The sequence below is a fragment of the Microtus ochrogaster genome, chromosome 21 (assembly GCF_000317375.1).
Source record: "Microtus ochrogaster isolate Prairie Vole_2 chromosome 21, MicOch1.0, whole genome shotgun sequence".
In the NCBI taxonomy this organism is placed as follows: Eukaryota; Metazoa; Chordata; class Mammalia; order Rodentia; family Cricetidae; genus Microtus; species Microtus ochrogaster.
The window spans coordinates 35,516,414-35,542,382 of NC_022022.1; the positions used below are offsets into that span (position 1 = coordinate 35,516,414).

Genomic DNA, 25,969 nt, shown 5'->3' on the forward strand with positions numbered 1-25,969 from the left:
GGGAACAAAGTAAGTTTTCAAAATTTCCAGCACAGGTAATCTTATGGTACACACAGTTTGTACAGTTGCTGTTTGATCTTGTAGGTTTTTCTTAAGTGGCCAATGCCACCTGCAGCTTTGTTCAGGGCAGTTTTCATTTTTGGCTCTCATTCAAGCATCAGGGACCAAAGGAGGCAGCCTGAGGAATAGGCATCTTGGTTTGAGAAGCACATGGACTACACAGATTTTGACTCTACAGAGAAGAAAATCATCAGCTTCAGGCAGCAGGGATAGAAATCAGAAGCCACTTGGTGCTTTTCAACTGACGGGGCAAGAGCAAGAAAAGATGAGCAGTGGCAGTTTCCAAAGCTGCGGATTACTAAGGGTTTTCGTGATCTCCTCTCCAGCCTCTGAGATGAGCTGGTTCCCACAGAGTTAGAATGAAAGAGAGTACTAATACTGTACCCTTCTTTGTCTTTTCCTATGGGGGGCAATGTCCGTAGAGGGGTGTGAAGTTAACAGCATTGATGGCAAAGTCTCTGTATGAGTGCTCCCTTTGATGCTGTCCCTAAGAACAATGTGGCTCTCTAGACAGTATCCTTTTCTGGCACTTAGACTGATGATCTAGGGATGGGATTATTGTTCTATGCAGCACACATTTTTCACACTGTCCCAATTGTACATCCACTAAGTATCTCACTACCCTGTGCAGATCCCATAATCTCTAAGAAGGACTCCTCTCTCTTGTCTCTTGACCTGGACAATCTGTATATTAATATTACTGTCTGAGAGATATGACATTTCTCTTCTTGGTCTTATAGTTCTCTGTAGATAATCTGAAGAAGCCCAACAGTTTCAACAAAATCAGACAACAAAAATTTGTCCCATTCAGTCTCATTTCTGATTAAATGTACAAAACAGTTATTTCCTATAAAAATATTTCATAATTGACTTTGAAATAACAGAGTAATGACTAAATCACAGGTTCTAGGGAAGGGGTCAACACTCTCAATAAAAATTGAAATCAACACCTCCTACTACAAAAGATAAACTCAACAAACATCTGTGTTTAGTTGGACTGGTCAACACTGGAAAAACTAAATAGCGCTAGTGACATTTAGCATGGCCATTAGTTTTCCTTTCATCCATATGCTTCTAAACATCATTTAGCAAACATTTGGGAAACAGAAGCAGGTGGATCTCTGTGAGTTCAAGGCCAGGCTGACCTATAAAGTGAGTTCTAAGTCAGTGAGGGGGCCATAATGAGAACTTGTAACAAAGGAGGAGGAGGAAGAAGAGGAAGAGAGTAATGGAGATGAGGGAAAGAGAGAAAGAAAAGATAATGGCAATCAAAAAGACAACAGTTGGAAACATACCTACTTCCTCTTTTAAGAAGCTAGTGTCATTTCTATATTCTTTATTATGAATAAGCATGTCAACTTATTATATCTGAAAATTGCCCATGTAGAAGAATTCCTAATTGGAAATAAATAGTATAATGAGGAAGTATTAAAATCATCTCTGAAAGATGAATCAACAATATCTATTATAATGGATGGATATGTGTAATTGATTGAAGGAACTAGAGGATGGTCATGAGGTAAGAAATAAAAATGACTACCAAAGACTATATAAGAGGATTTGAAGGGATTTATTAAACCAGATGAAAATGTGCATAGAAACAATTATAAGCAAGTATGCGACAACATTTGCTAGAATGGGAAAATGACACAGAACATGACAGGGTGAAACACATTTAGAAGACAGACATCACCTTAAGGGAGAAGTCTCAATGGCTTTATGGCCAACAGATACAAACAATGTACTCATACTAATGCTATAATCAGTCATGCTTTTTTTTTCTTTTCTTGCTATACAGGCCAGGTTGATCTTGAATTTACAACTATAGCTTTGAATTTATTTTTCTAGTCCTGGGATCAAAGGTGTTCAGCACCCATATGACTCAATAACTACATATATATAATATCCTCTGTATATATGTCATGAGCAATGGAAATGACATGAATTTTGGTAGGAGACACATCCCTACCTTTAACCTCATCACTGCCTGGTAAAACAACCAAGAGTACTGAAGAGTTTACAAATCTCTAAAACTCCACCTACATTTTCTGAAAGCCCATGATATTTCACAATGTCTGTAAGTATTGGTTCTTGTTCCCCTTTTGGATTGCTTTCTCCAAGGGGTGGAAAGAGATGTTGAATAAGAAACCTACATGAGACATGCAGCTTGATGGAGGGAGGAATTTTCGCTTGGTGCAAAGCCTCAGGGTAGATAACATATACCAGATTTTATCTAACTCATGAGAAAGCACGCCCTTGTACTTAAAGCTGTTTTGCCTAGGAGAGCAATAGTCAGGACAGCAAACTGCTCTCTACAGGGCTGTGAAGAGATTAAGCAGAAATGGAAACTCATATAGCAACATGATATGATAAATCTGTGTCTTACTTAAACTTAAACTTACTAAAAAATTAAAAAGGACAAATAATTTAGAAGCTCTTATATGAATAGTTTTAATAATTAATCTTTAGCGTACTTTAGGCAAGCACTCATGCATAACCTTGTGTGGGTAGGGGGTATCTTTTAACAGAGAGAGTTTGAGAAGTAATCCTTTGGAGGGAAAGAGTAGAGTATGGCCTCATAGAACTGAGACAAAGTCATGTGCTTTTTCCGGGTCTTAGACAAAGAACAAAGGCAGTCCCTGTGATCCACACATGAGAAAATTCATCTGGAGCCTGCTCCCCACTAGCAAAATGAGTATCATACTCCAGAGTGAATGTCCTCACAGAACCCGGCAGGGTTGGCTGATGACCAAGAATTCATACATACTTGGAGTCTTGGCCAATTTTTTTTATCATATCATCAAACTGACTAAAGACAATTTAACCTTTCAGAACTTCACATTTCTTACCTGGAAATAAACAGAAAGTGCAGCATCCTTCACAAGAATTTTGTGATGATCAGATAGGTGAAGGTAAACATATGTTCATTTCAGTAAGTACTAGTTTTCTGTTGACTTCTACAAGTCAACACATCAATACTGACCAAATGGTAAATTTATACTCTTTTGAGGGATTCTCTCATTATTATGGGATTCATTTCTGTTTTCCTTTGCTATAATCAATCACAGGTTGACAACCACACAATTAAAATCCCATATCAATCTGGTTTCCATTTCTACTACCTTAAATATCTGTACATTACTCTGATTAAAGTTACCAGTTCTGATTCTCACTTCAGTCCTTGTCACAATTGACTTCTACCTGCATCCGATGCAGCTGACCTAACTATCTCCCTCTCTAACAATAGTTTCCAAGACACTCACCTCTGTTTTTCGCCTAGGACATTCTCCTGGACCCAACTATACAGTGTCTCAAGGCTCTGCCCTACTCTGCTATCCAGTGTTTTATTACAGGCTCTTGTCCATAGAAATGGCTTCCATCTGACCTCCAGCCTCACTCTACCACTTGATCTGGTTAATGAACTATCAGAGCATGGGAGACAGAGGCTTTAGGAGGCTACTCTTTTATGCACCTAATAGAAAGTGTGTCCTGCATAGCAGCTCTCCCAAAAGAAAAGAGAGATGTATGGCAAGTCTGAGTCCAGCAATCACTCTCAAGCCAAGGTCACCCAACCCAGCAGAGCTTAACATCTCTAAGTGAACAACAAACAATTCATTTGTAGGCCTCTGCATTTTAAAGGCAGCGTATTCCCTAGCCAACACTGGTCACTGCTCTATTTTGTTTTTTCTTTTATATTTTTACAATATTTATATATTTTTAATGTGATACCTTGATAATGGGACTTATGACTAACCATGAAGTTTATTTATATCTTATGCATCTTATGTAAACATAGCGGGGACTTGATTTTACACAATATTTTTAGTGTGCCTGCATTCTGGCTGTGACCCATCATATGAAGTCAGGTGGAGAAATTTCCACCAGCAGCATTTTAATGTTTAAAATGTGCTTTCAGAGCATTTTAAATTTGTCACTTTTAGACTAGAGATACTAGTAAAAAACCTGTAGTAGAATCCCTATCATGATAAGCATTATAAAAGGTCTTTGCAATAGCAAGAGCCTTCAGCTCAGTCTGAGATGTCTTCCTGGCTGATGATGGTCTGAGCAGTAACTCAGTCCAGTCATCCTGGACTCCAAAACTAGCAGTCCTTTCCCCATTGGAGTTGATGGCCACTCCTCAGGCCTGCACACTCTACTCCTGTGACACTGTCGCTCTCAGGAGTCACGATGTATGGGTAGCGTAGCCTTTCTCTCCTATCTTAAGTCTCAAGAGGCTATGGCTAGTTACAAACTCTTCTCCTACTCTAGAGAACAGGTATCTAACCAGAAAAATGGGTGTAGCTATGTAAAGATGAGCACGACGAAAAATGCTTCATGTCATTTGAATCTGAACTCTTGTCTTTTATAAAACATGTTCTCCCAGTTCCAATTTCATTGCTGTAGTACTGAGACATTGTCTCTCCTAACATCCGTTGGATTCACATAAACTTTATCGCAAAACTGCTTTCCAGAGGCTTTTTGTTAACCTATTAGTGCCGATACTGACAGTATCAAGATGATGAGTGGTTAAAACAAGATCAGCATAACTGCATCAACTCTAGGTTAGGTGAATGTGGAAAAGAGAGGCACAATAGTTTCTTCTCAGCGACAGAGAGCCTGAAAACCATGTTCTGCTTATATGTTTAGATAAAAGGGATGTCTCAAAGACCCTTTCAGGGTAAAATAAGATTAGATATTCTCTAAATTCAGCACCATCCTCCAGATTGTATTCTTGGAAACATTAAAGTATGTTCAAAAGGGCATGTGACCACTTAGAAAAGTGACGTTTGAAGCATTTCCATCACCAACCTGCAGATATTGTTGACTGAGTCCTCTGGACAGTGGTGGTGGCATTTACAACGAAGGACCTTGGGGCGAGGCGTGGGGGCTGTACTCTCGCCATCCTCTTTCTTGGTACCCACATTTAATTTTCCTGAGCTTCGTAAGAGCATGTTATCAACAAACTTCTCTGTAAAAGAATAAAGAGCAATGATTAGGGCAGTCATCCAGTCTTCTGTCCAAGAGATGATAAGACATTAAATTAAAACGAGAGCACTTATGACAGAGTTCAAACAAAAGACAGATATTTTGAAATTTTCATAAGAGTTTATTTATATTTAATAAGACATCTACTTATGTCTCACAGAGAGTAATAGATACAAATAATGCTTTCAGAATATAATTTTATTCATTAAATTAGAATAATTGTATTTAGCTAAGTAAAAAACCTCAATGAAACAGTACTGTAAAGATTGCTCTATATATATTGATATTAAGGATGAATGATGTCAGTCTCATTTTTCACATAATAAATTCAAGTCTTGAATTTTAACTAATTAATCTGAACACAGTCAAATAATGGAGCCAGCATTTTAAACCCAGATTGTCTGAAACCTAGCACTATGTTTTTTTTTTTTATCATATCACAAGGTTGATTTGAGGCCTATCATTGAATTAAATTGCTTTCTATTGTTGTGATAAAACCCTGACCAAAACCAACTTGGAGAAGAAAGGATTCATTTAATCTTATAACTTCTGCATCCCATCTCTAACCAAGGAAATCGGGCAGAAACACAGAAGCAGAAACTGAAACACTCATGGAGACATGATGGTTTCTGGTTTCTTTCCCTGGCCTGCTCAGCCATGTTTTTTGCACAGCCCAGGCCCACCAGAGCAGGAACAGAACCATCCACAGTGGTCCAGAGCCTCCTGCATCCATTAGCAGCTAAGATAATGTTCCATATATGATAGGAACAAGAGACAATATGGGAATTGATATTTTTCCTCATGTAGCACACACGAGCAGACAGAAGTACGTGTGTAGACCATTGTAGTGCAGGTGCTGAATGAGAATGCAATTGCCATTGCTGTTATGGAAAGGCAAGAGGTAGTGGTCCAAACTGTTAATTTCCTGATACCGAGGAAACATTCTTTAAAGAAAGAATGAAAAGAGGCATACACATCATTGCTAATGGAGAGAAAGAACTGGAAAACACTATTTAAAATACATCTCTACACTGTATTAAAACAAGCATGTGGGAGACATGGATGGCCTCGCACCATTATTCAGATATATGTGAAAAATATAAAGTATCTGACTTGCTGCACATTTTCTGTGAAGGAAGAATTTCATATCATGAAATTTTTGTTTGCATCTAAAAGGGCTGCTGCATTTATTTCCTCATCTGAGCTTATCAGTGGGGTAGCAAATCAGAAACTGATAATATTTAAGAACTATTTAAGTGAATTTGAAAACTGCTTTTCTATTCAAAACAGGAAATTGTTTTCATATCCTGATATGGAATAACAAAGATTCACGAAAAGCAAACCCAAAACCGAAACCTTCAAATTCAAGAAGATCATGTTCCTTAGCTCATCTTCACTTCTGGGAGTCACCGCTGAGCCACTGTGAATGCCTTCTTGGCAGGGACACCAAGGGCACTAGTTGTTTTAGACCATGCTTTGTTTTATTTTTTTACTTTTCTTTCAAGATAACGTTTCATTATGTAGCTCGAGCTGTCCTTGAATTCATTCTGTAGCCAAAGCTCTCTTCAGCTTGTGAAACTCTTGCCTCATACAAAGAAAATAGACTCCAAAAAAAAGCCAGTATAAGCAGTAGGGATAAGTCCTGGTGTAGGGATATAGACTCCAAAAAAGCCAGTATAAGCAGTAGGGATAAGTCCTGGTGTCACTGCCAGTGGCCCCACAGTCTGCCCCAGCCATACAACTGTCACCCACATTGAGAGGGACTAGTTTGAACCTATGCTGTTTCCTTCTCTGTCCGGCTGGAGTTAGTGAGCTCGCATTAGCTCAGGTAAAGGTTTAGGGAGAGCCTTGGACCTTCTTCAAAGCAATGTGCCTTACCCTCTCTGAGGAGTGGATGGGGGGTGGTATGGGAGAGTTAGGTGGAAGGAAGGGGAGGAGGGAAGGGAGTGGGAACTGGGATTGGTATGTAAAATGAAAAAAGATTGTTTTCTTTTATAAATAAATAATAAAACTCCTGCCCCAGCCTTCTAAGTGCTGAGACTACAAGCATGAGGCAGCCCTTCCCAGTTGGCTGACCACACTTTTGTGTGCTATTGTGTATACGCTCCAAAGTTTTTGGAAAACAAGTATACTTCATTCAATCTTGTTGACTATCAGCAATCTATTTTTTATAGGTTAAACATTCCTGAAAACCCCAAATCTAAAACATCTACAAACCCAAAATCTTTTCAGTGTTTAAATGCTGTCACATAACTTGACATTTATAAAATTTCATGTAAAAATTATTTTAAAATATTTCTAAACTTACTTTCAGGCATTTTTACAACGTGTATATGAATTAATGGCACATTTAGAACTGCATTTAGATGTGGGTCCCACCCCAAAGGTATCTTGTTATACAGAAGCAAATATTCCAGCATTAAAATAAATAATAATCAAAACACTGAGACCTCATACACTTCTGTACTCAAGCATCTTGGATAATGAACACCCAGTCTGTAGTGTTTTACAGACAATCTTATATTATCCACTTCAGCTACAAATGTCAAATATCCAAGTCTAGGGACTCCAAGCATCCTTTATGACCAAAAGTTGGCTTAAAAACACTGGGAAAAAATCAAGTAAAAGTTAGCCTTCACATAAAGATGATAAAGATGAATTATTGTTTTTAATCTTTATGTAGACAGAATGGAGGCTATTTTTAAACCAGAAAGACAGCAACAAGACCAGAAGATATATTAGTATCACTACCTCATAACAGAGACAATAAAGACTTCTTTAAATGTAGGTAGCAATCAATAGCCATCTGGAGTGAACATATAAGCTGGTTTTCATACAGTGTCAATTAAGTAAATGGAAGAAGTGAGATGAGAAAAATCACTGCTTCTGATTCGATTTACCATTAAACAAATGGCAAACTGACAATCTGACAGAATTGGGGAGAAATTTCCTGTTTCTGTCATAATAATGAAATCAAGGAATTTATATACACGTATGCGGTTGCTATTTATTAGTCTATATATTGTTAATTCCTCAGGAATGAAAATCATTATATCACAGCTCTCAGCCACCAGAAAACACTGAACAAATTGAGTAAAAACCAGAAGGCAATACTAATAACCTGCTTAGCAGAGTGTAGATTCAAGGGTTTAAAGCATTAATGCAATAAATGGACCAGCCAGACCCTTTTCATGTTAAGTGTGCCCAGGAAATGCTGCACAGAGGTGCAAAAAGGCCTATTAGGAACTTCATAGCTTTAAGTTGTAATTGTGGGAAGGAATTTATAAAAGGGTTAATTTCATATATATAATATTACACTAAACTCAAGCAAAATCCAGCCTCACAAATAAAAGCCAGGCACTTGGAGTCATAAACAAAACAGTATAATCAGCTAAAGCCTGAAAGGGGCAATTGATTAGATGCATATACAAAGAATAATAATTTTATTTAAAATGCAATAATTTTGTTAGCAATGTTTCAATGCTGAAATAAGAAACAGAAGATTAACTATGCCCATATTCAGGTGAACACATTAGGAATAATTAAAACGCATTTCAAATATCAGATGTTTCATTAAAAGAACACCTCAGCGATCTTGAGTTGCCTGTAGTTCTTTGACTTGGGGTTGAACTCTGAAATATTCCCCTGCCTATATTGTGCAGGTCTTGTTGACTGTCTTCTACAAGGTCTACACTAGAGGGCAGGCAGGAGCAAGAAGAGAAGTGGAAATCAAAAGTTTGCATTCTCATGGAAGAAAAAGTTAAAGTACTGAATTGTTGGAATTCGATAACAATCCTTCTCATTTCCCTCAAATATTCAATAGTAATAATGTCAATAAATTTCCATTTTATTTTCAATCAGTGATTTAAATAACTATTTATTCCTTTGAACAGTTATTTTCTAAGATTCAAAATGGAATTTTGGTTCCAAAAAGCTTGAGGAAAACTGAGTATTGGGAAAAGCTCGAAGTTTGCATCTCAAAACTAGAGTCACATGGAAAGATGTTGGTTCCTGGGGGATGCTACAGATCCCCAAGCCAGGAGCTGTGGTTCTGTATATTTTTATCTATGCTCTGCTTCTCAGTTATAAACCTATAAAGATGGATGTTCAACTTGACACTGTACCAGGTCTGCCAAATGTGCGAAGGACATCTTCACATAAAACACCAGTTGTCTAGGTGATGTGTGTGTGTGTATGTATGTATGTATGTATGTATGTATGTATGTATGTATGTATACGGAGCCAGAAAGGTAAGATGCTTGCCTGCATCAAGCCAGATATATATTTTCACCATACAAACAAAGCCCCAAGAAAGCATTTAAGATCTTTCAGTTTCTAATCTTAAATTGGATAATTACTAAAGGACACCTTAGTTACAGTGCATAATGGCCAAAATACAGAAATATATTAATAATTCACATATCTAAACATATTTAGCATAAAATTGGTGATGTATGTATATACATAAACTAATCTTAGAATTCAACTATAAATTACAATCATTACCAGTGCATTTAGCAGATAATTTATGATGAAAAAGTAATCAAAAAAAAGTTAGAATATTCAAAGCCTATTACAGAGTTTTAAGAAAACTCTATAAACAGTTTACATATTATATGGCTAAGCATAAAGCTTTGTTGTTGGATTTTTGCTGTTATTGTTTATTTACACATTATACATTATAGAAAATTTTTGTAGAAACTAAACCAAAAATGGTGTAAATTACTAAAATACACTTATTTTTGTTATTTCAAGGGCATACATTTTCTTATTAAAATAAGTTATAACCATTTAGATAAAAACGGATCAACTATTTTTTCAAAACCTTTATTTGGGATAATATTTAAGTCATTAAATCTATATTCTTAAACTTTGTCTTTTAAAACTATATTTGAAGGCTGGGAATGCAGCTCAGTCGGTAGAGGATTTTTCTGGCATTCATAATTAAAGCCCTAGCATCAGACATGAATGGGCATTAAAGTCCATGCCTATGATCCCAGTCCTCGGAAGGTAGAAGAAGGAGAAAGAAGTATTCAAGGTTGATGTTGGATATATAGAAGAAAGAAAGAGGGGGGAAGGAAAGGGAGAGAAGGAGAGAGGGAGAGAGGGAGAGAGGGAGAGGGAGAGAAAGGAAAGGGAAGGGTAGGGGAAGGAAAGAAGAAGGGAGGGAAAGAAAGAAAGAAAGAAAAAAAGAAAGAAAGGAAGGAAGGAAGGAAGGGAGAGAGAGAGAGAGAGAAAGAAAGAAAGAAAGAAAGAAAGAAAGAAAGAAAGGAAGGAAGGAAGGAAGGAAGGAAGGAAGGAAGGGAGAGAGAGAGAGAGAAAGAAAGAAAGAAAGAAAGAAAGAAAGAAAGAAAGAAAGAAAGAAAGAAAGAAGAGAGAGAGACTTGAAAGAATACAATTCTGATGTTTATAATCTATAAATTGAGAATTGAATATAAAACAACTTGGAATGTCAAAAGCTATAATAAATAATACCACAAGGATTTTACACAGCTCTAACACTTGACTTTAAATACTTTTGGATAATGCTGGGGTAATGGTAGTGTCAGGCCAATACTTTCAATATGAAAGTTGAAATAATGTATATATAATTCAACTGTCATAAAGTAGAATAAGTTATATTTTGCAGCTGAACTGCTCTTTCCTGTCATTTGGATTTTGTACATCAGATTTTGAGTTGTCTGAGATTCCGCCTTCTATGACAAGAAAGAAAGGTTTAAAAGAGCGTGTGTGTGTGTGCGTGTGTGTGCGTGTGTGTGTGTGTGTGTGTGTGTTCATGCATGCACCTTTGTGGGCTCTCTGGGTCTTCTCTACATTTCTTGGAGAAGGATTCAAGAAGCTGAGCTCCCAAGATCCAGTTGAAGAGTGAAAGGAGGGAGAGTATGAGCAAGGAATTCAAGACCATGATGGGGTCATCCACTGAGACAGTGTGCCTGAGCTAATGCGAGCTCACCAACTCCAACTAGGCTAGGTGGGAGTGAAGAAGCATGGGATCAAACTAGTCCCTCTGAAGGGGGTTGACAGCTGGGGCAGACTGAGGGGCCACTGATAGTGACACTGGGATGTGTCTCTACTTGCATATACTGGATTCATGGGATCCTATTCTCTTTGGATGTAAACCTTGCTCAACCTAGATGTAGTAGGGAGAGCCTTGGACTTTCCACAGGGCTGGGTGAATGGCACTGCCTTAGGGTTGGAGGGGTGGGGGGAGGGTCTGCGGAGGGAGAGGAAGGGGACTGGGAGGAGGGGAGGGAGTGGGAATTTGGATTGGTATTTTTTTAAGTAATAATAATTTAAAAAAAGAAAGTTAAACTTGTACCTAACACAAGGCTGTATGTAATAGGACAATCAAATTGATTATTAAACTATATGAAGCCTCTCCATAGCAACAACAAAAAAAAGAAGCTGTGAAATAGAAAACTTCTCTCCCTACTCACTTTTGATTTCTGCATGCTTGTTATAAGGTTGCTGAATTTCCTGGACTGACAGACATGAAAAGGAGGCCCAGAATCGCTAGGGTTCCCACTCAAAAGCCCAGCACCGTGGGCTCCACTAATCCTGCACCTGTGATGTGTTATCCAGCCTTTAGGAAATGTGTCCCAGTCTGTGGTTGCCTAATGCAGCTCAGCTGTTTCCCTCAGTCCTCCCTTTGATTATGAGCTGGCCAGGAAGATTACTCCAGTCAGGCGTTGAGCTATGTTCAGGATCCATAGCATATGATAGGGTCAGGTGAAAGAGAAAAGAAAACTCTCAAATAGAAAAAAAAAGATAAAAGAAAGAGAGAGAGAGAGAGAGCGGGAGAGAGAGATGGAAGGAGGGAGGGAGGAAGGAAGGAAGCAGGCAGGGAGGCAATGACCACAAAATATTATTATACCTCATTTGCAGATTCCCAGATAGTTAAAAGCTTTCTCTGACTTTACAGAAGTCAGAAAATAATTTTAAATTTGTTATTTAAATATCTGGAACTCCACTGTAATAATACCATTCTCCAGGAAAGTATGCCAGCATGCTATGTCTCCAGGATAGCTCCAGCACAATTTCACATATAGAGACCCTTCCTCAAAATATTTAATCTTTATAAGTCCCTTTTGTAATTCCAAACCATTCATGCTGCTGGGAAATCAGAAGACAGAACAACAATCTCCATTGTCCTTATACTTTTAAAAATCAAAGATATTGTACCATTTGTTTTGACCCAATCAGAGGTTTCAGGTATAAAAATTACAATTCAGATTCAATTACCCTGCTGACATAATAAAGGTGTGGTAAAGCCAGAATACTGTCAACATCATAGGAATTCTGGAAAAGCCAAGTCCATTTGCAAGTATCTATCATGCAAAACCCATAAGAACTACGGACTTGAAGAGAGGAAAGAGAAACAGCACTCACTGAGCTCACAAAGCCTTAAGATCCAAGTGGGGAGCAGTGTCCTTGTACCCATTCTGCTACTTTTCCTTTGTCCTGGTTATGCTCCCTCACACCAAAACTTTTGTGGTATTCTTTTATATTCTGCACAGATTCCACACCATGTTTCTGAGGGTACTTTCTGTGCCACATTTAACACATTTAAGACTTAATCTAGATACCATGTATTTTTTTTTTTTTTTTTACCAATACCAGATGGCTAGGAAATAATTGTACGAACACTAAAAGCCTGGAGAAAATTATATCGTCTCCAAAATGTAACTACAACTTATATGTATATTTAAAAGGAATTTTTTGTTAATTTATGTTTTGTTTAGAAAATAATTTTGTTGTCAGATACAATTTTTTTTTGCATTAAAGAAAGACCTATGTGTATGCATGGCATGTTTATAGAAGAACAGTAAGAAGGAAGTTATTTTCCACAAGGACATTCTCTTGTCATCAGATTAGACAAGTCTCAGTGGTTTTCTCTTACATGCAGATAGAACCATTAGAATACTGCATCATAATTCCCGAGCAACCCTGAAGGATGACGTGTGATGCAAATGATAGTTTTCTCCTTACTTTTCCCATTTATCTATGCTGAATGTACAAAGTAAAATAAGAAAGCTGGATAATATTATGAATATATATATATATTCATGACTAGAATACATAGCTTCACAAACTCAGAGGGAAACAAAACAACACCATTTGTCCCCACTAATCAGATTGAATTGGCTACTAACGAGGTTCACAAACTGTACCCCACCACCACTACCTTATTTGTGGGAAGAAGACAGCCAAGCAACAGTGGTGCTGCATTCTAGGCAGAAGCAATTGGGAACAATCTTAAGTGAAGTTGTTATTATAAACGCTATGCTATCTTCAATCTGTGGAAGGCACACACCGGGACGTTCTGGCCCGAGGCTGCTCAAGCTGTCCTTCTTTTGATAAAAATGATTTTGGTTTTTGAAACATTTTCTAAAGTCTTTTCAGTTTTGTTTTTTGTTTTGTTTTGATGGTTGTATAACACTCAGTGCCTCAGTGGTTTTGTCTTTGAACGTCTCCCCAACTTTTCTTTCCATTTCCTTTCTTCGGGCATTGTTTATTTTTAGAGGCAAGATTTTTTTTGTTGCAGTCTAGGCTGGCTTGAAACGTACTCTGTAGCCAAGACTGACTTCAAAGCCGAGGCAATTCTCCTGCTTCAGATTCTTAAATGCTGAAATTACAGGAGCGAGTTACCATACACGGCTTTTATTTATTTTTATTCAACTCCCATAATTCCATTTATGCCAATAACATTTTCACACATTTTATTCTAAATTAAAGATGTTTCCTTCCTCCTTTCAAAATTATCTTCAAAATTTGGGTTATTATAATACATAGACCACCAAAACTCAAAAAGATTGACTGTAAGCTGATACATGAAAAACACACCAACAAAAGGCAGATAGCTTATATGTTGTATTGCCACACCCTGATTATATTGATAAATTGAGTATATCATCTCAAATTTCAAATGGAGAAAGATAGGAAATATACACAGCATACTTTACATGAATAATGAAAATAGATGCTTCCAAACCATCATGATTCTAATACAGAAACAAAAGACTGGCTGTCTTCAACTACCACCACAGTCAGAAGTTCTTCCACAACCATAACACCATGGGTTTAAGCAAAAATTTTGACAAAAGGTATTAGCATGTGTTTCAGCTATCAAGCACTAGTCATTTTATTTACCTACAACTTTTCTCTGCAAAACTCCAGTAAAACTGGGCTGGAACAATGATCAATTCAGGAGAGAGCTTGCATTACAAGCATAGAGACCTGAGTTTAGTCCCCCAGAACCCTCACCAAAAAAAAAAAAAAAAGAAAGAAAGAAAAAAGAAAGAAAGAAAGAAAAGGAAAGCAAGAAGCCAAGTATGGTAGTACATTCAAACCTGAGTGCTGGGGCCTACTGGTGTCTACAACTCACTGAGCAGTCATCCTACTGTGGAGCTCCAGCACAATGAAAGACTGTCTCAAAACACAAGGAATAGTAGCCAAGGTCATCATCTGACCTCCACACACTTCACCATGTACCTGTGTGCTCCTTTACACGTGTGCACATGCATACACAAATCAGTGAAATAAAAAGAGGTTGGCGAAGTCTATCAGCTCTAGCTACTATGCAAGTTGGGTTTGTTGATTAAAAAACAAAACAACAAAACACAGAAGTAGCTTGTTTAAGGCAGTTGTTTTTGTTTCTCTATAGAAAGTCTATGGCAACCTTTCAGAGTAAATAGATCTCTTAATAAGTGATAAACTCACAACTGAATCTATTTTTTTTCCTGTCGTCTATAAAAGGGAAAACATTTACTTTCATCATTAAAACCATAATAGCTGTTAGTAACTTGAAGTGTCTCCCTCGTTATCCTCATATTCATTGGCCTAGGAAGCATTAAAATTGCATTAGTTACTAAACAGGCAACCTGGAATAGATGACATCTCTGCAGCTACTTCTTACAACTTCCTTACTCTAGCGCCCACAACATGGTAGTTCTGTGCATGTGGAAACCACAGACAAGATTTCCCTTCCTACTTCCTAGCAGTGAAGAAGAAAGGAATCCTTCTAACAGGCACCCTCCCAGCCATTCACCCAACCCAACTAAGCTAGATTCCTGCCTCTGCTAAGTTCGATGCTTTCTCTCCAGCAGAGAGACACGAGCAGAGAGATCCTTAGTTATGGCATGAAGACTCTAGCTGATAATCGTGACTCTCTTAGGGAGCCACTCCACTATAAACCACGTGCTGAAAGGCCTTTATCTGAGTGTTGGGATAAGCATCAGAAACTACTCATTTAAACAGATTGCAAGAAATCCACTGCTGATGCTGAGACAAAGGCAGCTGGAGTCTGAAAGAAGAACCTGCAAATTCAGTAAAACCCAGTGCAGGATGCTTAAATTAAAAAAAAAAAAAAAAAGTCAGTACACTGTAACATAATAATACATGTAAAATGTCTGCCATATTTCAAAAGGATCACTAATTCAGTTATGAAAATCATTACAGAGAGGCCTCATACTCAAAATATATTTATGGAAGTTTGATGATCTCTTTTACACAACAACATTTTGTGGTAATAGAGATGATGATCAAATCGATAGCATCAAGCAAAGCTTTCCCTGTCTATAAGTGAAATGCTAACTTAATTGGGTCAGCATTCTTTATCACCACTATTTCTACAGCAAACTATCAAGAAGAGAACGTTGAAAAATTCCCCATCAAAACAACAACAAAATATCTAGGAATGTATTTAATATTCAACTCCAAGTGTCTATACCTATCAGCATCTTAAAAGAGATTCTTACTAGGCAACACCCAGCCAACTAACTCTCAAAAGAGATAGAGAAGGCAACAGAAACCAAGGAACAAAACATCTACCCCGAAAGGGACACCTGATATTAATACCTAGAATTACAATCTTCTCAACCCCAAAAGCTTAAATGACAGTGTAAAATTTAAGAACTAACAGCCATTATAATATGCCTTTACCAGAGCCCAGCAACAAACCACAGTGTGCCCAAACTATTATATATATATTGGGTGTGGGCTGGGGAAGTGAAGGGGTCCACAGGAAGAAGAAAAGTAGGATATTTTTATGAAGCAGTCTGCCTTCATTTCAGGCTTAAAAGTTACCTTATAGTAAAGACAAACTAGCCTTATTCCTGTCTATGACTAACGTTCTTTGCCTTAAGAACTGGTTACTCACCTGTAAACTTAACTGCAAATGGTTCTGTACTGCCTGTTCCAGGAAAAAATGACTATGTCTTCGTTTCAAAATGTTATTTTGACCACCTATAACTACCTGGTTATGGTTGTCTGTTCTTCTGACTACCTTGCTATGGGCCACATTGCAACCATGTCTTTGTTTCAGAAGGTTGTTACAACCAACTTCTTATGCTTCTGCTCTTGTAACCTTTCCTATTTTTCCCTGGAAATACCCCTTTTTTACTCCCCTATCCTTGAGTTATAAAAATCTTGTCTTCCTTATATACGAGACTGATCTACTGAACCCTGCTTTTAGAGAGAGAGAGCCCATGTATATGAATAAAACTGGTTTACTTAAAAACAACAACAACAACAAAAAACATTAGGGCTCTTTTATCCTTACTATAAATCTATTCATCTGCGTCTATGATCTATTAGTAACTTGTTCATTCAATGCTTCAAGAAAACACTACACAGTTAAACAGAACCTACCTCAGGACACTTGAGGTTTGATTCTGCACATGATTTAGCAAAGTATGTGGCTGACAAGGGACCTTATCAGAAGTAGCACTTACAGGGACAATGTGAACTTGTTCTGTCAGAAGACAAACAGAAATTTGCTTTTTCCACATGTCAGATGTCAGGAGCATTTCAAAACAATTCTGAGATCAGAGAAGAGAACACACAGGTGTGTATTATGCCAATGAAAGGACCTGAAGTTAAGGGTGCAATCCGATCCCTGCTCCAGCACATTCTTGTGGGCATTATAAACACTCTCCAAAACAACAGGAAACTAAGGCTAATTTTTTAAAAAACATCCGATATGGCATGAGAACCATTTGATAGCAATAATGTTCAAGGCACTTCTGTCTCCAACATCAGACTTGCAGTCAGCTTCACACAAACCTACTGTATGCTCTCCAATGTCACCACCATGAATAAAATTGTATCAGCACATACATTTTGGTTATATCACGAGAACTACAAAACCCCACAGGATGGAGTAACAAATGCTTGTAACCGGTTCACATTAATGGCTGTTGGTCCTGGGGAAGGCATACTGCTCTATGGCTGGCATCGTAAGCCTGGTGAAGGATGGCAGCCAGGGCTTGCTAAAGTGTTATTCTCGGTCTACATACATAAAACAGCTGTCTATCACCTTTCACTCAGCAGCAGCAACCTGAGAAGCCTCCACTAATCTGTGCTGCATATCGGACATGGAGTGGAGGGGGAACATTTCTTATTCTCTTATTCAGTACATTTGAAGAATGTATTTTCAATTTTAATTTAGTTATTTTTGTATTCCTCTTTCTTACACCTTGCCTCACAACTCCAAATTAATGATTCCTCCAAAGTTAATATTCATAACAAAAACAAAACAAAACGGGGCAGTGGTGGCACAAGCCTTTAATCCCAGCACTCGGGAGGCAGAGGCAGGTGGATCTCTGTGAGTTCGAGGCCAGCCTGGTCTACAAGTGCTAGTTCCAGAACAGGCTCCAAAACTACAGAGAAACCCTGTCTCAGAAAAACAAAACGAAAACTTAATATTCTTGAAAATTCAGGCTAGAACACCCTCTCCCTCTCACTTGGTCTCAGAGCCTAGGAAACACCAGATACAAAATGCTCTCCAAGTGCTCCCTTGCCCCATCCAGTCCTCCTTGTGAGCTGCCTTCGATTTTCACAGGCTGCCTCAGGAGCTGCCCCACCTGGGCGCTGGATCTTTCACTCCCAGATGGCTGGCTAGTTATCCCCTCCTGGGTGACATCAAAAGAGGCCCTGGCCCAGTCTCAGGCCAGCTGAGGAAAAGGCTTTAAGACAAAGAGACTGTGAGTTCACTGGGAAGAAACAGCAAGTGAGCTGACAGTCTGAGAGGTTTCGCTTACAGCTTTCTAGCAGAACGTAGAAACTCACATACAAAACACGAAACCGGGCACCACCTCTTACAATAGACCAAGTCACACGTATAACAGGGTAACTGAACCCCAAACAGGTGTAAGAATCATGATTCCTAGCCTAAGCTATGTTACTGAGTTAGGAATCTACAGTGCGCCTTTTTGAGGCAGGGAAACAAAAAAACTCTGACAAAATAAGGCCCAGGTGGCAAGTACAGCAAGCATCTCAGGAAGCAAGGGAAGATTTTTCTTGGCTAAACACACCTGTCGAGATTAGCACTTTGGTCTGCAGGAAATAATTGTGACATAACTGGTGACCCCATTCCCTGGACAGGCAAACAGAGGGTGCTAATGGGTGTGTCTAAAGAAAGGAACTACATGGATAGAATAAGAACTGTTAGGCTAGCTTCCTTCTATTCCTGATACCCTCAACACAGTACACCTCCACTTCCAGCTCTAGGCTTCCCAAGCCAGAATCTGAGGAAAGAACACATAAGTCTTCTAATATCTAAAATCACAACGAATGAAAACAGATCCAAACCTGCCTGACCCAAAGCACAGGAAAGCATATCTATTACATGTAAGAGATCATGTGATATATACAGGGCTCTTAATATATATTGATACAGATGTATGTGTGTGCCACTTGCTTGACCCACCAAATTCAAGCAGATTTTAAGGTTGTGGTCTACATTTATATACTGGCAGGATATTACGCACATTTCAAATTAGTTATGCTTGTGAGTTTGCATTAATAAAACAAAGCATACAGCTGATTCAGAATTGTAACATGCATGGTGAAGAAAAGAAAACTGTTGGAAGATAAAGAATATCATGAGCAACAATATGGGAATATAGAAACCATAGTGTATATAAGAAAGTATGAATTCTGAATCAGCTGTATGCTTTGTTTTAGTGTTTCCATGAAACTTTATTGTGATATATATTTAACATTTTAAAAGTTGGATATATTTTTTCTGGCATGTGTATCTCTTATTGAAGTTACTATATTTACATGAGTTACTCAAGTCGTTATTAATTTCAATTAAATGTTAGGTTGTTGCAAACAAGTTATTTAGTCACATTGAATATTCATGCCTCCATGTATAAACGAGGATGAAATAGTCCTTGTTTACAGATATAGAAAGCTTAGACTAGCATGGACTCTGTTTGCTCCATAAAAGTTACAGCAGTTCATATAATATCATTAGGGACAGTATGTGAACAAAGAGTTTTCATTTTCAAAGTTAACTAGCCCAAGCCGGGCGATGGTGGCGCACGCCTTTAATCCCAGCACTCGGGAGGCAGAGACAGGCGGATCACTGTGAGTTCGAGACCAGCCTGGTCTACAGAGCTAGTTCCAGGAAAGGCTCCAAAGCCACAGAGAAACCCTGTCTCGAAACGCCCCCCCCCCCCAAAAAAAAAGTTAACTAGCCCAGTTAAGGATTCAATGATGATTTGAATCCCTCCAACACTTTTACGACATTGACAATTGTAAGTATAAAAAGTTTGAAGGAAGTTTTACATTAGCAATATATCTACTACCATAGTGGATGGAAAGACAACCTAAATATAGCATAAAACCATTAAAGACCATTTGAAATGGATTCTGCAGGGTACAAAATAACCTGATCTCTCCAACAAAATCAGTGGTTTACCCCTAGAATTTTACTGCATATAATGGGTTGCAAATTAAGGTAGGACTTTGGGGAAGAGATAGGCTCGTTAATTGTTCTTATTGTATATAATTTTATAGTAGGTTTAGAACTCTCTTATTTAAATAAAAGGGGGAGGTGCTGCGGGAAGGTTACAGCTAATACCTACCTGCTTACTGGAGTGTGGCCTCCTGGACTATTTACCTGGATGTGGAAGTGTGTCTGGCCCCCTTCCTTCCTTTCTCTGCTTGCCCCTGGGCCCTGTTTTGGCTGTTTTGTTTGCTTTTGTATCTGATCTTCATCCACCGTTCAAGCAGAACATCCTGACCTTGTAAGTCTAACCCTTAATAAACACCTATCTGTTTTCTTAGTTCTGAGTTCTGAGTGTGAGATTCCTTTTCTGTTAAGTGTCTGATCATTTCTGCCTTCAGTTGTGGTATCTCTTCACAGCAGTAGAAACCCTAACTAAGATACAACTTGAATACTTACTTAGAAAATGTTTTAGAAATTGATCATGTTCTCTATTATCTTTCCATCTTAAATAAATAGGTGATAAGAATTATAAGGCAAACTTAGTCATAGTCATATAATAATAATACACATAATAATATATAATAATATAATAATAGTGAATATCCAACATAGTTAAAAGACGAAAGATTTATATACTGAGCTGTCATCAGGGTCATGTACATAAAACACTAACATGATTACAACAATGTCTCCTGAAACACATCCAAAATAGTGCTATCTAAATCATAGAAATGTAGTATGAGTGCTTGGAAACCCATAACCAGACTCTCATTCATAATAGCTTTAGAAAGACACGTTTACTTAGTTCCTGTGAAACAGGTCCAATAATTTGCATAGAAACTCAGAGAAGCAGATGGTGAAAACAATGAAAATTTTAATAGAAATCATGACTGTTGTTAATGTTTGGGGCATTATCATAAAAATGAGGTTTGAGTTCAGTAACAGCTTCTTGGCACTTCACAAGTATACTCTCACAACCCCATCTTGTGTAATGTAGAACGGTCTGTCATTTAAGATAAATACAATAATTTTTAAGGAAATATGTTTAACATATGCTGGTTCCTAAGGCCATGATTATTTATACCAATGTAAAGCTTCATGGAAAAAGAAATACGTAAATGAAGACTCCACCAGGTCTTCATTCATCCTAATATATACTTCTATTTCATAATTATTTATAAATAAGTAAGCAGGCATATAACTGTATAGGCCACCATCTGGTCATGCCCATGCATTTCTTTATTTCTATTACCAAACATGTAATTGTCATGCAATATAGTAACACAACTAGCCAACTACTATGGCTTTAACACACTTTGCATTATATAAAGGAGTGTGGCTTTGACAGCATCTCAATATATATATTTAGGCATTCCTGTGCAATACATGTAAATTTTGAGCCATGAGAAATGCTGTAATCCAGGACATCTGAAAGTATAATGGGAATGAAAACTGGACAAAAAGAATGAAATGAAGGAAATTAAGATGTCCTCAGATTTGAGGATTCATTACACACCCCCTCGCACCACTTCAGAAAGAAGAAAGTAAGATTCCGAATGGCTGCAGTGTAGGTAGGTTGTTGAAGAGTTTGAAGTGGGAGGAAAGATTTCTCAGGACAGAGATGCAGACGTGTCAGTTATTATGCTTAGTTCTGCTCATGGGTTGATGGAGATGGTTCTGCCAAGCAGATTGTGGTTATGCCCACTGCTCTCTCTTCATCGCCATGCAGGAGCTGCTCTAATCAGGAGGAGCTAAAGGTCACAGTGCTAGGAGTGGAAACCGAGGTTTAAACACAAAGAGTCTGACTCCAAAACCTGACCCACCATTGAGATGCGCCTTCCACCAGGAGTCATTCCTCAGAGTGCATCTGCAGAGTGTTTCTGACCCATGTCCAATGAAAAGGAATTTGAGCTCCTACTTGCATCTGCATTATTCTTTGGTCTTAAAAGTGTTTTTAATCTCTTCCTTTGAAGTGAATTTTAATGAGCCTTTAATTGTCAAAGGACTGCATAAATATTCATTAGACATTAAGAGCAGCTCTTTCTGTTGCCTGAAAGCCAGGAGACAAAACAGTAAGGCTCCCAGTCAGAGCAGATGTGAAGCAGGACTGTAAGCATTCAGACTTAAAGTCAGTGTTTGCCTCAATGACTCATTATCAGAACACTTCATGATGCTCAGTAAAAACACTCTGACTTTTCACTTTATAAGTTGCTCTCAAGAAATGTTGACCACTTATTTTATCTCTCATCCAGTCTTGAATGATCCAAAATATTTCACCAGCTTTTTCTAATGCCCTTTGTACCAGTCAGTAACTAGTATAAAGCTCATGATGTTGGGGGCAGAGGAGCAACATGTTTGACCTAAGTCAACAAGGCAAGTCTTGATACCATGAAAGTCTCACAACCTTTTCAACATTAGATCTGGGTCTCTAAAGAAGGTATTGCATGTTTCATAAACCAAACACAACAGTCAGAAGCCAGCTTCTCTCTCTTGTTTGGAGTCATGACCCTGGTTACTCCTAACTGTCAAAGTTTAGGTGATGCTCACTAAGGATCTGGGCAATGTCAGGCTTCCTGAGGTCAAAGTAGGAATCAGCTGCATTCACTCACTCAAACAAAGCTCTCTGAAACCACCTCCTCCTGTGATTCACCATTGAAAGCAACCTGGAAAAGAGAAAGCCTTGGCTGTGCTTTCCAGCGGGATAGCAATGACAACCGCTGAATTATTATTTTGTTTCCCTGACCATGAAACATTGTAGATAGGAGTCTATAATGTATATTACAAAAAAAGACAGAACTTGAAAGGAACTAGGTCATCATTAACATATAACCAGAAATGACAAATAAGACTTGGATTTAAGATTTGAGATTTTCAACAATAAATAAGAGTATAACTATGTTGTTTTAAATGGGTCCGCACTTTTATATATATAATTTCTATTATAAACCAAACATAGATTACTTTAATCTGCTGTGGCTTTGAACATTTAATTTAAATAAAGTTGTTAACCAAATATTTTTTCTTTTGTCTTTCACTTTAAAATGATTAGAATCAACCAAATACACTTTACATTTTGTCGTCTGTATAGTTTTCATTTCCATAAGTATACGTGGGATTTCAGGGACAAAGAAGCAGAAGTGTGCCAGCAAAGATAATTTAGCAAGGTGAAATAATTACATTCCCAAGGGTTCTTCTCAGTGCTGTCGTCTTTTCTCCCTCCCTTCTCCACACTAGTCCCTTTCCTCCTTCCCTTCCGTGTCCTGTGCTTTCCTTGCATCCTCCCATGGAACATCTAGAGGGCTTGCTCTGTTGATTCTATCTTTGTCTTTCAAGGCTGGAATCATAGGCACCTCTCATAGCCACAAAGTTGTACATGGAGTCTGGGGATCTGAACTCTTCCTCTCTTGCTTACCCCACAATCACTTTAACCACGGAGTCACCTCTTTGCCCTCCACATTATATTTAAGGCAGGATCTCTCACTGAAGCTGGAGTTTGCCAAGGGATTAGCTAAGCTGGATCACAAGCGTATGACCTCACATCCTGCTTTATTGCGATGCTAGGGATACACACTTCAGACTGCATGCTTGCATGACAAACACTTCCCTGATTAAAACATGTCCCTAGCCATTTCTGCTTCTTTATAATGTCCAATATGTCCTATCTCTGTGGAATCTAGAGATTCCTGCCCAGAACATTTTCTGACTACATAAATTTGAGGGGATTTTAAATAGGTTATTTAGGGCCAGCAAGATGGCTCAGTGTATAAAAGTCCTTGTTGCCAAGTCTGGGGACCTGAATTCAATTCCTTGAAGCCACATGGTATTAGAAAATAACTGATTGTCTCGGGTTATCCGCTCATCTCTGTGCGCACACATAAATGCCAAATAAATGCTATAAGATTTTTTAAAATGGGTTATTTTGAAAATTAGTTTTATGGTTCAACTTGACAGGGGACAGAAGTAAAAAGACAGACCTTAAAAATTATTAAATTATTTGGAAGCGTTGATGCCAGAAAATTAATTCAATTATTTTAATTCAATTCAATTATTCAATCAAAAATTAAAATAAATTCAGGCCCATGCCCTGAAAAATTACCAGTAAATTCAGGAGAAAATAGGAAAGATTACCAATGTAGTTTCATAAATGTCTACCACCATTCACCGAATGATATAAAAGTGTTATTGGACCAACAAAAGAAGGTGGAAACATTCGAAAAGAAGATGGTACGTGGGGAAACGCTCCTTCAAGGATGCCAAGATCTCAGATAAACAGCGATATGGTTGGTATTATCATTGTCATCTCCATATGGAAAACTGAACCTAGAAAGTATTATATTACTATACTTGCTACCTAAAGATATAGAGACTTTATCAAAAACATGAGCATAGACACATCCTAGGCTGGCTCTACTATCCTGATTGCTGTTGTTCTTATTAATGTAAAGGAAAACAAATAAGCCCACATGAGCCATGTTTATCTGGATTATAAATGGGGTATGAAAATAAATAGTTCATGTAAACAAAATGGATTATATTGATCTACCCTATAACCTGAAGTGATATGAAGAAATCATCAAGGAATTAAAATTACATTAAAATTAGCAAACATTCAACATAGCTAAGCCTACAACATTCTGGCTAGAATGGTGGCAGCATGTTAGAGCCACATATTAACATCCTTAGCTCCATAGGTGAAGTCACATAAACGTCGCAATGACAACAGAACTATACTCTGTGAACCTCTGACTTGTGTTCTATTACCTCACCAAACTGATGAATTCTTGTGTCATCTGTAAAACTGTTGGTATTGGTACGTCTTTTACAGTCTGAGTGGAGACCAGAGTTCTCCAATACAACATGGTAGTCACCTTGCTCTACTCAATATCACAAGTTAAAAGTTGACTAAAGTGTACCATAAAATATAGAGTCAAACTCTTCTTGGGGATCTCATGGGCTTCAATGTTAATAGCACATCTTTCTAAATTAATTTATTGAAGCAAGGCACATAACTGCTCAAATGCGTATTCTGGACCATCTAGGGCAAACTGGTGTTGGCAATGTCTCTGCACTGGATTATCATAGAGCTATTGCCCCATGGGAGTTTGCTGAGATCAACTAAAATACTGTCGTGTGTGCTAGAAAGAAGCCGAGATGTCCAGCTTCTTCCAACCTGTGAAGCTGGCCATGATAATATGTCTATACCAATGTATTGAGATGTGCCCTATTTATCTTCTGGATCACTTTGTAGTTCATGACATGAGACCATTCCTGTGAATATTACGGAAGCAGTAGACAAAAGACTGCCAGAGTTGCAAGGCCACCAGGTTGACCCAGAGAGATACAAAGGCTAAAACATGAGCATTTGCCTAACACCTGCCACTCTGGGATCTGTGAGTGGTGGAAAAACAGCTTGTCACCACTGGGCATTAAGATTTAATATTAACTGATGGCCTCATTATAATAATGCAGCATAAAATCTTCAAGGAAAATTCCTGTGGATCATTTGTGTAGCAAGTTGTTAATTAGTTTTTAAAAATAAGTACTTCATAAAGGAAGCAAGTTGATCAAATATCTGTCACAGTATTTTGAGACCCATTAAGAGAAATTTAATAAAGGGGCAGGGATTCAGAGCATTTCTGTGGGGTGTTACTCTTTTTGTGTATGCGTGCAACTGGTGTAAAGGTAAGAGATCAACATCCATTGTCTTCTAAATTCGCTCTCCATATTATTGTTAAGATAGGGTCTGTCATTGAGCCAGGAGCTCACCAGTTTGGCTCTATTGTCTGGCCACCACTCCCCTAGAACTTTTAATCTCCACTTTCCCACACCAGCAGTGGGGTTACAGGGAGACATCACCACACCCATCTTTACATCTTGCTAGGATCTAAACTCAAGGTTTTGTGTCTTTAGTGTCAAACACTGTAGCCACTAAGCTGTAATGCAGGTGCTCTCTGAGGGTGTTCATATTAGAATAAGTCGAAGTAAACCCTACACACTTTAATGAAGACAGGTATCCTCAGAACAGTAGCTTTCAAAATCATACTGCAGGACACTGACAGGATGAAGGCATTTGCAGCATAAGCCAGGCAAACTGAGTTTGAACACTAGAACTTAGGTAGAAGTATAAGGAGAGCACCAACTCCAAAGGATTGTCCTGTGATCTCCAAATGCAAAAATGACATTTTC

General features: G+C 38.1%; 1 protein-coding gene across 7 annotated transcripts in view; it reads right to left on the reverse strand.

The window, feature by feature from the left end:
* Positions 1–25,969, reverse strand: part of Bmpr1b (bone morphogenetic protein receptor type 1B) — a 296,535-nt gene that overhangs the window by 32,901 nt on the left and 237,665 nt on the right. For all 7 annotated transcript variants that reach the window (XM_026784078.1, XM_026784079.1, XM_013350044.2 and 4 more), the window contains one exon: positions 4,870–5,029. In XM_026784078.1, the coding sequence (XP_026639879.1) occupies positions 4,870–5,012 (143 nt within the window). In that variant the 5' untranslated portion in view covers positions 5,013–5,029. The remainder of the gene's footprint in view (positions 1–4,869; positions 5,030–25,969) is intronic.